Genomic DNA, 13,216 nt, shown 5'->3' with positions numbered 1-13,216 from the left:
ATGAGTGCAGAAAAACAGGGTGGTCTTATAGACAAACAGTCGTCAAAGATCCGACCCCCCTCTGAGACCTACTCGGTTCTGCCATCTGTGTGGCCTAAGTGGTTCCAAATTCAACCCTGGGCCCTTGGAAGTAGTTTTTTCTGTGCTAGACTTGAAAAACTATGTATCGGCTGCGCGGCTCAATGATGACACATCATCTACATCCAATGTGATTCGACGATGAAGCATCTGTGAGTTGCGTGTGACACATTGCCTACGAATCGTACGCATCCTCAAACCAAGGGACTTGGCTGTTTCATTCAATAAATTAAGTTTCTATTTTTCTAAGCAGATGTTGATAATTTTTGTTTGTTATTTTTTACTGTTTTACTGTTTCAGGTGTTGCACACATACTTTACACATTCCCTGTAAAGTTAAGCCTGTCTGCTCTGTGCCAAGCGACCATAGGGTGAGCCTAGGTTAATTTAGAGTGTACTTCTGACTTACCCTCAATAGGATTATGGTTCCCTATTTGGACAGGGTACATACTTTGCCATCCAGAGACACAAATTCTAACAGGGTACTCTGTGACAATGTGGCCTATGCGCGGTCCATCATTACTTGAACAGTGGTAAAAGGAATGCACTTTCCATATGGCGTACGCTATGCTTACCACATTCCAATCGTGGATAACGGTGTGAACTGTGAACCCTGTGGTCTGGAGTCAGGCACCCTGGCCACACCTCTTGTAAGCCTTTCTAGAAGAACAGATTTGAGCATTTTCCTTTGATTTAATGGTAAAAATTCAGGAGTCTTCTCAGATGTTTACATTCCTTGTTAAATCAGGTACTAGGGATGTGGGCATTCTGCTGAGTGAGTGAGGGACATAACAACAACAAAATATGGCAAAATGTGCTTAGAAAAGTTAATAGGTGGAACGCTTAATGATGTGTAAATCAGAGCTAATGACAGGTAAAATATCAGGGAGGGCAGCTGCTTGGCTTTATTTGAGATGGCACGTATCAGTAGATAGTTCGATATACCCAGTAAGGGAGGGCAGCAGGGGATCAGATGGTTGCCTACCACTGAGTGCCCACATGCTAAGGCACAATGGGTTATGTACACTCTCTGTTCTTTCCATAATGATCATATAATTGAAATAGGGTCAAAGGCTCAGCTCAACTAAAATGTAGTCAATACCACTCATATGATTGGGTTTGTTGAATGTAAAGACACACTTTGTGTCAGATTTAGTTCAACTATTAGGGGCCCCGACCACTGGTTCTAAAGATAAAGACCCTCATTCACAAGCCCTGTGTACCACTGATTTGTCACTTTTTTAGATGCACCGGTGGATCAGTGTGCTTGCCCATATTTTCAAGGCCACCCTGTGTGACTTTTCATGGCCTCTTTCATGCATTACGCTGTGTGAAAGGGGAATTCCATGGTTGTTGCTGTGGGTTTTCCCAAGCAACATCCACGGAACATGACACACTCCCAGATTTACAGAGTATCGTAAACATGGGAATGCATCAGAACCCTAAGCCTCCCATAGGATTGGTGCAACAAGGAGAAATACTTTCATTTCTCCTCATTTGTGCCATTTTTAAATGTGCTGAAGAATACAGCACACATAGAAAGGAGCAAAACACCATAAATTGTTATGTTTTTTGTGCAGGAAGGTGCCTCTTCCTGCAGAACAACAATCATACTAGGAATGCAGGCACACTTGCAGCATTGCACAAGGGTGTCTTTGTTGCTGCATTGTTGCTGTATGTGTGCCGGCGTAGGGAAGAAGGACAGGAGTATTGGATACAGCACATTCCTGTCCTTTCTTTTTGACATATGGCAGGGCAGCTGGAAGACTTGTCACACTGCTGTGCGTCAAAATGTAGTAAATGAGTCTTCAACTGTAAAGCATCCTATGGCCACCATTTCTCATCCGCCTTATAAGCTAATCTAACACCATCTCTTTCCACAGGCTCAAAGGTGGTGTTGTCACTTAAAAGAATTAGAATAGATTAACGTTGGTTCCGTTTCAAGTAATCCTCATGAAATTGGACAATTATCGATGCTAAATCTCTTGTCATTCTCTATTTGAATGCTAGGATCTCAGTGTCGAGATGATGAATTTTGCAATTCAGAGCGGCTCTGAACCAGAGCGTTAGCCCTCCAGAGGGTCTCCCTAGCTAGCTTGGTTTTGCTTGGATGTGGAAGTTTAACCCCCTTCTCTGCGGGGGTCATTTCCCCGCTGTGCTGATGACGAGCTCCCCTTCTCCACCACTCTGCAAACGGGACTACTTCATAAATAAATCTAAGGGAAACAAAGGTTACAAGGACATTATAGTTAGGAATTTGAATTTTAAAAAACCTTAAAAATTCACTTAGAAAAAGAAAGGTTACAGGGACGTTATGTTTAGGCTCATACAAAACCAGTGAAATTCAGCTGTTATAGTAAGCTGAGCTAATTATAACTCGTGCCGGCAATACACTGCTAATAACCTCACATATTACATCACTCATGACATGGTGAGTGACATCGCTGATGAAAAACTGTTTTTAAATATGTTGAACAAACAATGGTAGTTTACAGCTGAAACATGTTGGTCTTGCATTGTTCTGTTTACATTTTTTTTAAAAACATTACCTCAATGGATAGGTGTTGCTTGTTTCCTTATTTTTGCACTCTGGAATGAGGATCAGGGCGCGGTTTTCATAATTTATGCATGCAGTGACCAGACCACACATAGCGAGTACCCGGAGAGGAGACAGGAATGTTTTCCCAGTCTCATTTGTAGGGACAGAAAAAAAATCCTGCCTTAGCTATACCCACATCTAAGAGACATTGAGGTAATGCACATGTTCCCTTGTAAAAGGAAGTGAAATGAATCAGGCGATCAAGTGCTGAGCAGTGGAAGACACCAAGGACACCAACGAGGTGAGTAGGCCATTAAGGAAGAGCGAGGGAGGCCATAACTATTTGAGTCTCAGATGGGACATTGGGAGGTTTTCGAATCACTGACTAGCCAACATTTCCCTGCTGCTATGCGGAGATGGCACAGATACATATTAAAATGTGGAGAGGCAAATCTATTTTGAGTGCAAGCAGAATCAGAGCGTATAAGCAATACTTAAATGAAATTAACATCACAACAGTAACCGATTCCGGAACGCAGGCTCTATCCAGTATTTGGACAGCCAGCCAGGGCAGCTAGGTTAGTCATCCTTTCTTTTACTGGTGTTTTTGCATTCAGGGGAGAAACCAAAAGAAAATCTGGTATACTTTGGTTGAGTTTTAAATGGTGGTTGGACTTCCAGATTTGAAGAGAGTTTTTGTAAACAGAGCAACATTTTCTGGGGAAAAAATGTCAAGTATATTAGGATGTTGTCGGAATATAGATTTCAGTGAATACCAGAGTTACTCAGAATTAAGCATTAAGGTTCTAGTTAGAGGTTAAAGAGGGATTGTGAGAGGATCGAAGCTTGATGAACTCCTTGGTGAACGCTGACTTAGAGAGGGAGTTGCCCATCTTCAAAATTTGTGAGCGGTTGGATAGGTATGAGGCAAATCAGTTGAGGACAGTGCCTACACATCCCATGCAAAGTTTGAGAGTACAAAGGAGGTCCAGATATTTGACAGTGTTGAATGCAGTGGATAAATCCAGGAGGACCAGTAGGCAGGAGATTCCGGATTCTGAGGGAGTCTTTGGCTATTTGGAGGATTGCATTGTGAGTACTGTGACCCTTTTGGAAACTTGATTGGAAAGTGTCAAGGAGCTTGTTTGTTCAAAATTGTGAGGCTAGTTGGGACGCTAGGCAAATTTTGATGGTGTTGCCTAATAATGGGAGAGTGGAGACTGGGCGATAGTTGTACAGGTTCTCAGAATCGAGAGATTGTTTTTTTCAAGAGAGGGGTAATTTGATATGCTAACATGCAGCTCCCTATGTCCAAAAGCAATTATGTTCCACTTTCAGATTCTGCATCCCCCCACAGCGCCTTGAGACCCTTTACGGTGAGTAGTTACACTTAAAAAACCCTGATTGATTGATTGATTGAGACTCAAGAGCATTTTTAATGCTCTGGCTTATTGAAAGTGGAACAGTGTTTGTTATGGCTTGTTGGGGCTAGTGCTCTTATCAAGCCATAGCAAATTGCAATGTCCCTGGGGAAGGCACCCAAGACATTGCTGGAGCCAGACCGAGGGTGTGGGGTTCCCCAGAGCTATCTATTGCTTTACAAGGGGGGGGCTCCACATTTCTATTGTTCAGTGCTCCTGGGAGGTGGCAGTCACCGGGGCTGCAGAGGTTGGGGCCAAATTTGGTGCAATTCCACTCAGTGGTTTGGGCTTTAGTTGTTTTCAAATGTACACCCAGATTCAGATATTCTGAACAGTAACATGGTGGATACATACTATCTAAGAAGAAGTACTCATCTGGAAAAGATGTGTCTTTATTAATTACTTCAGACAGTGTAGGTAGTGTAGGTGTATAGAGCACACTCAAATCTAAGAAACCTTGACTGCGAATGAAATGGTATGTGTTGTACGTTAGAACATATGCCTGCCACGCATGTACGTGTCGAGCTAGATAGTGGCCAAGTTTCAAGGGCAACTAGGACTCTAACATGCACTACAAATTACAAATTAGTGGTGCCATGCGTAGTATGAAAACAAGTTTTTTAATCAAACATTGTACTGTGACCATTTTCAAATATAATTACATCACAATTAGAATTTTTTGTGTTTACCATCATACTTTATATTTACATCAATGAAAGCAAATTACAGATATTAAAAATCAAATTTAGACTAAAACGAAAGGATAAAACCCAATGCATTGCGGGACTCTTGGTCCCTTCGTCAAGGGGTAATCTGTAAAAAGAAAGAAAGAAACGGGAAATATCTTTAGACTCATGGGTCAATTTGAATATTCAAAGCACATTTTTACAGTCATGTCAATGGTTGTATACCCAACACCTTTCATAGTGAGATAAGTGTCATACTATCATGCCAAGAAAAGACGCTTACTGCTGCCAAGTCGGCGTGAGAAGCGGTATCTGTATGAACAATAAGACCAACAAGACGTGTTTAAGATGAGGAAAACAATCGACCACGCTTATATGTGAGATTGTGTTAATAGTTCCACGTACCTATAATGAGTATATTCAAAGAATGCTCAGTGGAATAAGTACGTGGTCACTTGATTTCAGGCACCTAAAATGAAATATAATGCTATCACAATGCTGAAAATTGGCTTTTAAATGAACAAGTCTACGTTTGTGTAATTGATCTCACCATGCTCGGTGGTCTGAACGGAGTCGTTGAAGAATACTGATGCAAGAAGTGTCAATAACTTTCCAAATAATGGTGTTAATCCCACACCTGTTGGAATAGAATAAGCCTTTATATAAGAACATTCGGGTGAACAGTAGTGCTGTTTCTAATTTTGCAAAGTATTCAACTAACCGTGGAGGACTGCGTACTTCAACATTATTCGTTCCGAAGTAATATCAGTGAAAACTTAGATAAAGTTACATTTGCTGTGGTAGGATGTGAATGATGTTTGGGGAGACATAACTAAGGAAATTAAAAGCTAAGTTGCCAAACTCCAGACAAAAGAGAGTTTTTCTATTTAGCCTTGTTACAGTTGTTTCAGCCACGGTGAACTGAAAGTGAGCTACATGGATTATTTGACTCTTATGAAGCCTCATTCAATGCTGTGAAAAACAGCAATGAGAAAACTATGTTTTCAAGTGTATCTTCAAATGTAGAGAGAGGAGATTGAACAAGAAGAAAACATTGCTTCTGAGAAAGCAAGAGATAGTTTTCGGAGCAGTCAAAGTGCAGCACCTGGAAGTCAAGATTTTGCTGGACAGGCAATCATTGAAATGAAACTATAATAGCTATGAATGAATTGGAGAATACAATGAAGCAATTAATACAGAGAACTGCGGATCTGAAACTACCAAAGAAGGAATTGAATGCAGATCAGAAAGAAATTGTTGAAGAGGTAGTTTAGTCAATGCGAAGAAAGTTTTTGCATATTATACATATAAACCAGTTCTATTTAACCTAAGTGGTCAAGCTGGACCTGGAAAAAGTGTATTTATTAAAGTACTGACTACAGATTCCAGTTTGTTGTGTGTAGTCATTGCACCAATAGGTACCAATAGGCTTAGCTGCTCATAATGTTAAAAGAGTAACCCGTGAATGATTGTTAATGCCGCCTGTTGAACATGATAACAAGTTACAATACAACACATTATCTGGTGATGCTGACCATGAAGTGGCAAGAGTATCAAATAAATATAAGCTACTAATTATTGATGAAGTCTGTATGGGGTCTAACCTAATGTTAGCCTTTATTCATTTAGGAATGCAGCAAATATTAAAAACTGACTATGATTTACTTATTGAAGGAAAACACTTACTAGTCTTTGGAGATCTGCCACAACTAACTACCATAAAAGAACAACCTGTATTCAAGAAACTACTATATAATGAAACAAGGAATTCACGAGGAAGTAATGAAATGGTAAACATTTACAAAACTTTCAGTACAAAAAGAGTTAATCCATTTATGCGCCAAACAACAGATATGCATTATGCAGATATAGTAAAGGACTTAAGAGTGGGAGTCCTCACAAAATAGGAAAAGACAGTATTGCAAACCTATCTCATCGAAAATATGTTTCCAAGTAATGTTTCAGCTATGGAGTAATTTACACATGTGTTAAGGAAGAGAAGGGTATTGTTTGTTTGATGCCAATTCTTGAGGTGTGAAGTAAATTCAATGACCAAATATTACAACTGGAAAAAGAGGAGAGCAAATTATAAAATAGAACATCAAGGAGTTACAGCGGTACTAATAGAAAAACCGGAATGAAAATTGGATAGTTTAAAAAATTCTGTGTTGAAAACTGCAGGACTAGCAAAACAGTTACATATCTGTAAACATTGTCATGTAATCTTACGTTGTAATTTAAATGTTGAAGAAGGGCTAGTGAATGGTGCAATGGGTAAAATTATGAAATGTGTTTATTATCCAAAAAGAATTGATGTGGCATCGTTAGCCATAAAATTTGGTGATATTGCTAAAGTTAAGCAGATTAGTAGATGCGTTGTACGTTTCCTACTTGTGAAAGACTCGTATGTCCAGCGAAGGCAGTTCCCAGTGTCTTTAGTGTATGCGATAGCTATTCACAAATCGCGAGATTTAATTGTAGATAGAGGTCTTGTTAATATTGTTAGTTGTGTATTCAAAGAAGGAATGTCTTATGTTGATTTGTCGCTATTTAGAAAATTATCCGGTTTATTTCTGATTGATTTTGATGAAAAGAAAGTAAGTGCTGATGTGAGCTATGTAATGGAGTTTAATCGCTTAAGAGCACAATATGCACCTCATTCAGGCATGTATCCTGTGCTTCAAAAATAAATACTGTGTGTAAAGCAGAAAAAACAGTTTAACAGAAAGATAAACAAAAATAAAATCAACCAGAAGGAAAGAAAAGAAAACTAGACCGCAATGAGGAAATACAAGGCTATCACTTTGATTATAAATCTAGAGTGAACTGTTATGTGGAGGTAGTGTTAAATGGACTATATCATTTGCCTCATTTTACAAATTATATTAATGAAAAGGTAGAAAAAAGAATGACTCTACAACTGTGTAGAGTACTCAAAGAATTAAGAAGTAATAGAAGTATTATACATTCTGCTACCGGCATGAAAGAACCCACTTCAGTAGTGTGATGATCTGGAAAACTGCTTTATTAGTAAGGTATAGAATACCTACACATATTTTCCCACCACTACTTGCTATGTAAGTCGAGAGGTGCAGATGAGCACCCCATGCCCTTCACTCTTTTCCTTTACTATCTTATGCAGAACTACGTACTTTCAGCAGTAAAACCAAATCCGGTTCACCTGCTGACTCACTCATACCTGACCAGTTCCAGGAATTTCAGGAACACCTTTTAACTATTTGCTGAATGCTAATAAACTTGGCACTGTTGATGGCACTGGTATCCACCCCATGGAAACATGCCAAATTTAACAATCTGCTGAAAATACCTACTCTGGATGTATCTAAACCAGAAAAACTTTCATTCCATCTCCCTTCTTCCCTTCCTGGCTAAAACTACTGAATCCGACATCAATTCTATATTAACCAAATTTGTATTGGCCAATGGAATCCTGGACTGTTCTCAGAATGGTCTTAGATCATATCACAGCACGGAATCAGCCCAGTTTACAGTTACTGAACATTTGCTGGGCTCTCTAGATGAAGGCAACACCTCAGCTCTGATCCTACTCAATCTAAGTGCCGCGTTTGACACAGACTTGCATGAGATACTGTAGCAGCATTAACAGGAGATAGGTATTGGAATTTCCGTCCTAACCTGGCTCCCGTCATTTCTCTCCGAGAGATAATTTCAGGTTGTTTCTTCCCCTTAATGCGCTCAGGTGCACATAGTATGTCATGGAGTATACCAGGGATCGCCTCTGAGCTCCAGGCTTTTTAACATTTATATACAACCTCTTTCAGTGGTAGCAAAAGACAGGGGTCTCTCATTAATATGCAATGCGGATGATATTCAGCTTGTGATCAGATTTCACAATGACATGGCGGCCATTGCGGATTAGAGCAATTGTCTGCAGCTAAATGGTAACAAATCACATATTCTTCTTTAAGGAAGAGATATCCATATATAGGGGACCATCATTGGTGTCCCGCCTCACTAGGATCACCGCCTCTGCCCAAGGAAGGTGTAAAAAAATCTGGATGTCTGTGTAGATAGTGCATTGTCCTTTGAAGTGCATGTGAAATCAGTGGCAGGTGTTTGTATTGGACTTTTATGAGGACTTAAGCCTTTACTTGGGTTCTTTAACTCAGAGACATGCCAAATCATTATCCAATCCACTATGTACTCTAGGTTGGACTATTGCAACTCGTTGTATCTGGGCCCTTATAAAACAGGGATCAAATGACTTCAGAGGGCTCTAAATTCATTCTTAAATTGCACTGTCTCCCAAAGTATAGAGAATCCACTTTAAGACACTATGCATTGCTCACAGACGGCTTACTTCCCAATCACCGCCTATTTTATCCAAATACATATTTCCATACATCCCACGTCGTGAGCTAAGCTGATGGCCCTTTGGAACACTCTCCCGGTGACCATCAGGAACATCCAGAAACACTGGGCTTTCAGACAGGCTGTGCAGACTTGGCTATTTCCGACCTAATACTCAGCCCAGTCTCTCCTCCCAAGATATGACCTGGAACCAGCGCTGGGATGCCCTGTTGCTGGGGCAGCCAAACGATTTACAAATCATTAACTTAACATAACATAACATAGATAGTATATACATGATTTGTGGAGTGCATGGATAGTTCATAAATGATTGTTTAAGTACATGAATAGCACCTAGAAAACAGGATGAGTGCATGAGTAATGTTTTAGTGATTGCATGACTACTTGGCTGTTGCCCATGTGTTTCTGGTTCAGTAAACAGGTAGTGCCTGAATGTTTAGCTAACTACATGGGTAGTGCCTGGAAAATTCAATGAGTATATCAGTAATGTCTGGCTTATTCAATGGGTGCGTGACTAATGACTGAGTGATTGCACGGCTCCATTTTTAAAACTTGAGAGTTTGCATGAAAGTAAGTGTACTGCTGGGGTGATTGTATTAGTTCAAGAGTATTCCCTCAGTAATTAGATGAGAACATAGCTACTGGATGAATAACATGTTTACTACTCTCTACTTAATTAGATGAGAACATAATTAGTACCTGAGTGTTTTCATGGGTTCATGCATGTGCCTCAGTATTTCAATGACTGCATGATTTATGAATGTGTGCTTAGATGAATGCATAGCTTCTGCACACGTGAGACAATGACTGCATAGTTACAGCCTTCTCAATTAATTAAATCTATTTCCTTCATAGTTGAATGGCTACATAATTTCTGCCTGCCTGATTGCAAGAGTACATGTGTAGTGTCTATGTCATTGAATAACTCCATGGATACGCAATGACTGATTTGATGACAGCCTCATTAGTGTTTGCCTGATTTCACATGTACCTGACTACTCCCTGACTGACTATGAAAGTATCTTCATTACTGTTAGATATCTGACAGTTGTGACTATAAATCTGACTCATTGGTTATCTCCTTCTGTCACTATCAAACTACCAGATTTACTATGTATATGCTTTTCTACTAAGCTATGTTTGACTGACGTCTGGATATCACACTTGGTATATAGTTGCATACATGGCTCTCTAGCAGCATACATGCATCAGTAAGTTTCTAACATGGAAAACAACATTTTAAAATCTTTCAAAGCGCAAACCCTTTATTGAATACCATTTCTCAAGGACTTCTTCTGACTCTAAAACATATATTTAGCATTTTCCAAACAAAAGTTACATTCCAAATGAAGCTAGCACAAGAACTCGCAAGGCATTCTGCACTATTAATCCTTTTCGATTTTAAACAAACCATTTTTAAAGAAAAAACACACTCCCAGACATGAAATTTTCACCAGCCTTAATGAACATAGATCACCTTGTACACATATATGCAATTTCTTAATAGATGAATACCTTCAAGCCATCTTTCCAAAAACACATTCCTCACTGCATATATAACTAAACTCAAAAGTCTCACAGTATACATAGCTAGCTGCAACCACCAGACCCATATCTCACCATGCAAACATATGCTAAATGATCATATAAGTTAAAAACACATTGACAAACAAGCCCCAATATATACCTTACAAGTATTAATTCCTTTAGTTTTTGGGGATCTTTGCGACAACATCACGATTTTCACGGACACGTTGTGAAAACAAAAAACAAAAGAAGACATTCAATGACCACCAACACATCAAAAAATAAATGTAACATTGTCCAACACATATTACTACATACTCAATTCTTTCAAAGCATGTTTAAAGTCATATTGTTTTACTAAGTGTCTTTAAAAAATGTCTTTTAGACCTCGTTTCCATTTGTTGCTGTTACTCTGGATGTTGCAACAACATTGTTAATTGATACAATCACGCCTTTGCCATAAAGCGAAAACACATATATGATCACATATTACAGTATTGTACACATTAGGGGTTTATTACTGTTCACTTCAAACTCATGTTTTTCTACTGTATTTCTAGAACAATGATCTCTAAAACCTATTTTCCATTTTTGCCGTGAGGCCGGAGATTGCAATGACGCAGATGAGACTGCACAGTGTTCCACTTTCAGGCTGTGATTTGGACAATCTGATTTCACAGCCTAGGTATACAAATGTCCAGAGTGTGTACTCTAAAAGCACTGGTGCACCAAGCATGTTTGGCTAATATGTGTTTCAAAAGTTGAGGTGTATATGGTTTTTTAAAAAGATTAATATAGCCCAAATCCTGAAATTGATGTGGACAGTCCTCTAATCAATTACTTGTAAGACAATACATTATCTTATAATCAGCATAGAGGGCTGGTGGCTACCAAAGGCAGATTTATTTCATATCATAATGATGTTGAAGTCATGAGAAACAGCAGACATATGCTGATGTTCCAGGGCTCATGTTCTCAGTAAATCCCTCAATCTTAACTTGGTTACTAACTGTATTTTCTGGACCTTATATTTCATTTGTTTCTCTTCCTGGAATTTTAGACACATTGAAAGGAAAAAGCAGTAGCTACATTTCAAACAGCTTGGTACCAGCATGACGCAGCAGTGATTCATACTGTTTGCCTCTGCCCTGAGTTAACAGCCCAGGGACTACAGCAATCATCTATTATTGGAACGGCTCTTAGAGGGTGTGTGAAAGGGCAAGCTCCTCTTTAGTGTATATGGAATATGCAAAGGAACTGCTTCTTGGTCAAATGATTCAATTATGTATTTGATGTTGTTGTAATAAGTGTATAATTGTTATTGAATCATAACCTGAATACTTAGTTCATGACTTTTTAAATTTCTATTTTAGGACCATGACATGTAAAAAGTTATTTTACTCTTCTACTATTATGATTTGTTTTTGTAGTAATTTTCATTAACCATGCAAAATAATTTAATCAATATGTCTTTCTTGTCAACATGCTAAAAATTACAATTAGTCTTAATAGTAGCTTCCATAATAAATCATTGACATTTGGAAATGTAAATCTGGACAAAGTTTCTTTGGAAGAATTGGTAGATATATGACAGTCAATAACATTGTTGAATACATGCATTTTAAGTACTTCAACCATCAGAAAAGGCATGTTTAAATTTGCCTATCTGTACACAATACACCTGGACTCTTCTTAAACGCTGGTGAGTAGACATCTTAGATAGGCCTGTGCCATTTTTCAGTATTATGACCCTAGTTTAATAAAGACAGAGCAGCAGAAGAGAAGAAAGAGCATTATGGGGCAGTATTTACTGTTCCTTTGTGGTGGCTGCAACACAAGTATTTGAAATAGAGACACTCTTACCACTCATACAATAGTAAGTATAGCCAGCAAGTGGTTGGGACATGGTATCTATGTCTGGCAATATTAACATCACTGAGTTTCTCTGCTGCCAAAAAAGTTATACAAACGGTACTGTCAGTGGATGAGCAGGGAAATGAGTAAGACTTACCTGATGAGAAGAGTTTGATGTAATTAGAAAACATCTGAACAACTGTATCATCGAAAAAGGCAGATTCAGGTGTAAAATATCTCTCCTTCATCTTTTGTGGATCATAAAACCTTTCATAGAGCTCATTCAGGTTCAGATTAGAGGCCATGTTCTCTGGTGTGGCTCACTCCTGCCTCAATTCTGGGTTAGTTGCAATCATGCTTTATAGCCAGAACGTTTTCTTTTAAATAATCTTCAAAAAAGAGGGAAATGTTTACTTATGCAATTTATCAAACTTCAATGTCACTGTTATCCTCAGAGTCAATGGCCACAGGGCTAAATTGATATTTTTAGCCTCTGGCTGCTTTTGAGTTTTTACTGATTCCAAGTGCAACACTTTCACCCATGACAGAAGCACATGTCTAGAAGGGTATGACCATGACAAGATCCAGAAATTTGTTCAGATTCTTACAGGATGAGTTGCGTCTAGTGACTCCCAACAGGAAGTGAAGGGGTTCCACTTCTACCCATGCATCTGCCACTTCTGTTGGCACAGCGGCCACCTCTGACCAAAATATATGAATGTTAGCACAAATCCAGATGATGTGCGTGAAAGTGGCACC

At 38.9% G+C, this 13,216-nt stretch overlaps 1 protein-coding gene across 1 annotated transcript in view; it reads right to left on the bottom strand.

Annotated features, from left to right (window-relative positions):
• Positions 1 to 12,762, bottom strand: part of LOC144752067 (nicotinamide N-methyltransferase-like) — a 51,864-nt gene extending 39,102 nt beyond the window's left edge. Inside the window, exon 1 of the mRNA XM_078640018.1 lies at positions 12,615 to 12,762. Within this exon, the coding sequence (XP_078496144.1) occupies positions 12,615 to 12,762 (148 nt within the window). The remainder of the gene's footprint in view (positions 1 to 12,614) is intronic.
• Between the last annotated feature and the right edge of the window lie 454 nt (positions 12,763 to 13,216).

This window comes from Lissotriton helveticus, chromosome 4_2, assembly GCF_964261635.1.
Source record: "Lissotriton helveticus chromosome 4_2, aLisHel1.1, whole genome shotgun sequence".
Taxonomy (NCBI): domain Eukaryota; kingdom Metazoa; phylum Chordata; class Amphibia; order Caudata; family Salamandridae; genus Lissotriton; species Lissotriton helveticus.
This window is presented reverse-complemented; position numbering and strand designations above follow the sequence as displayed.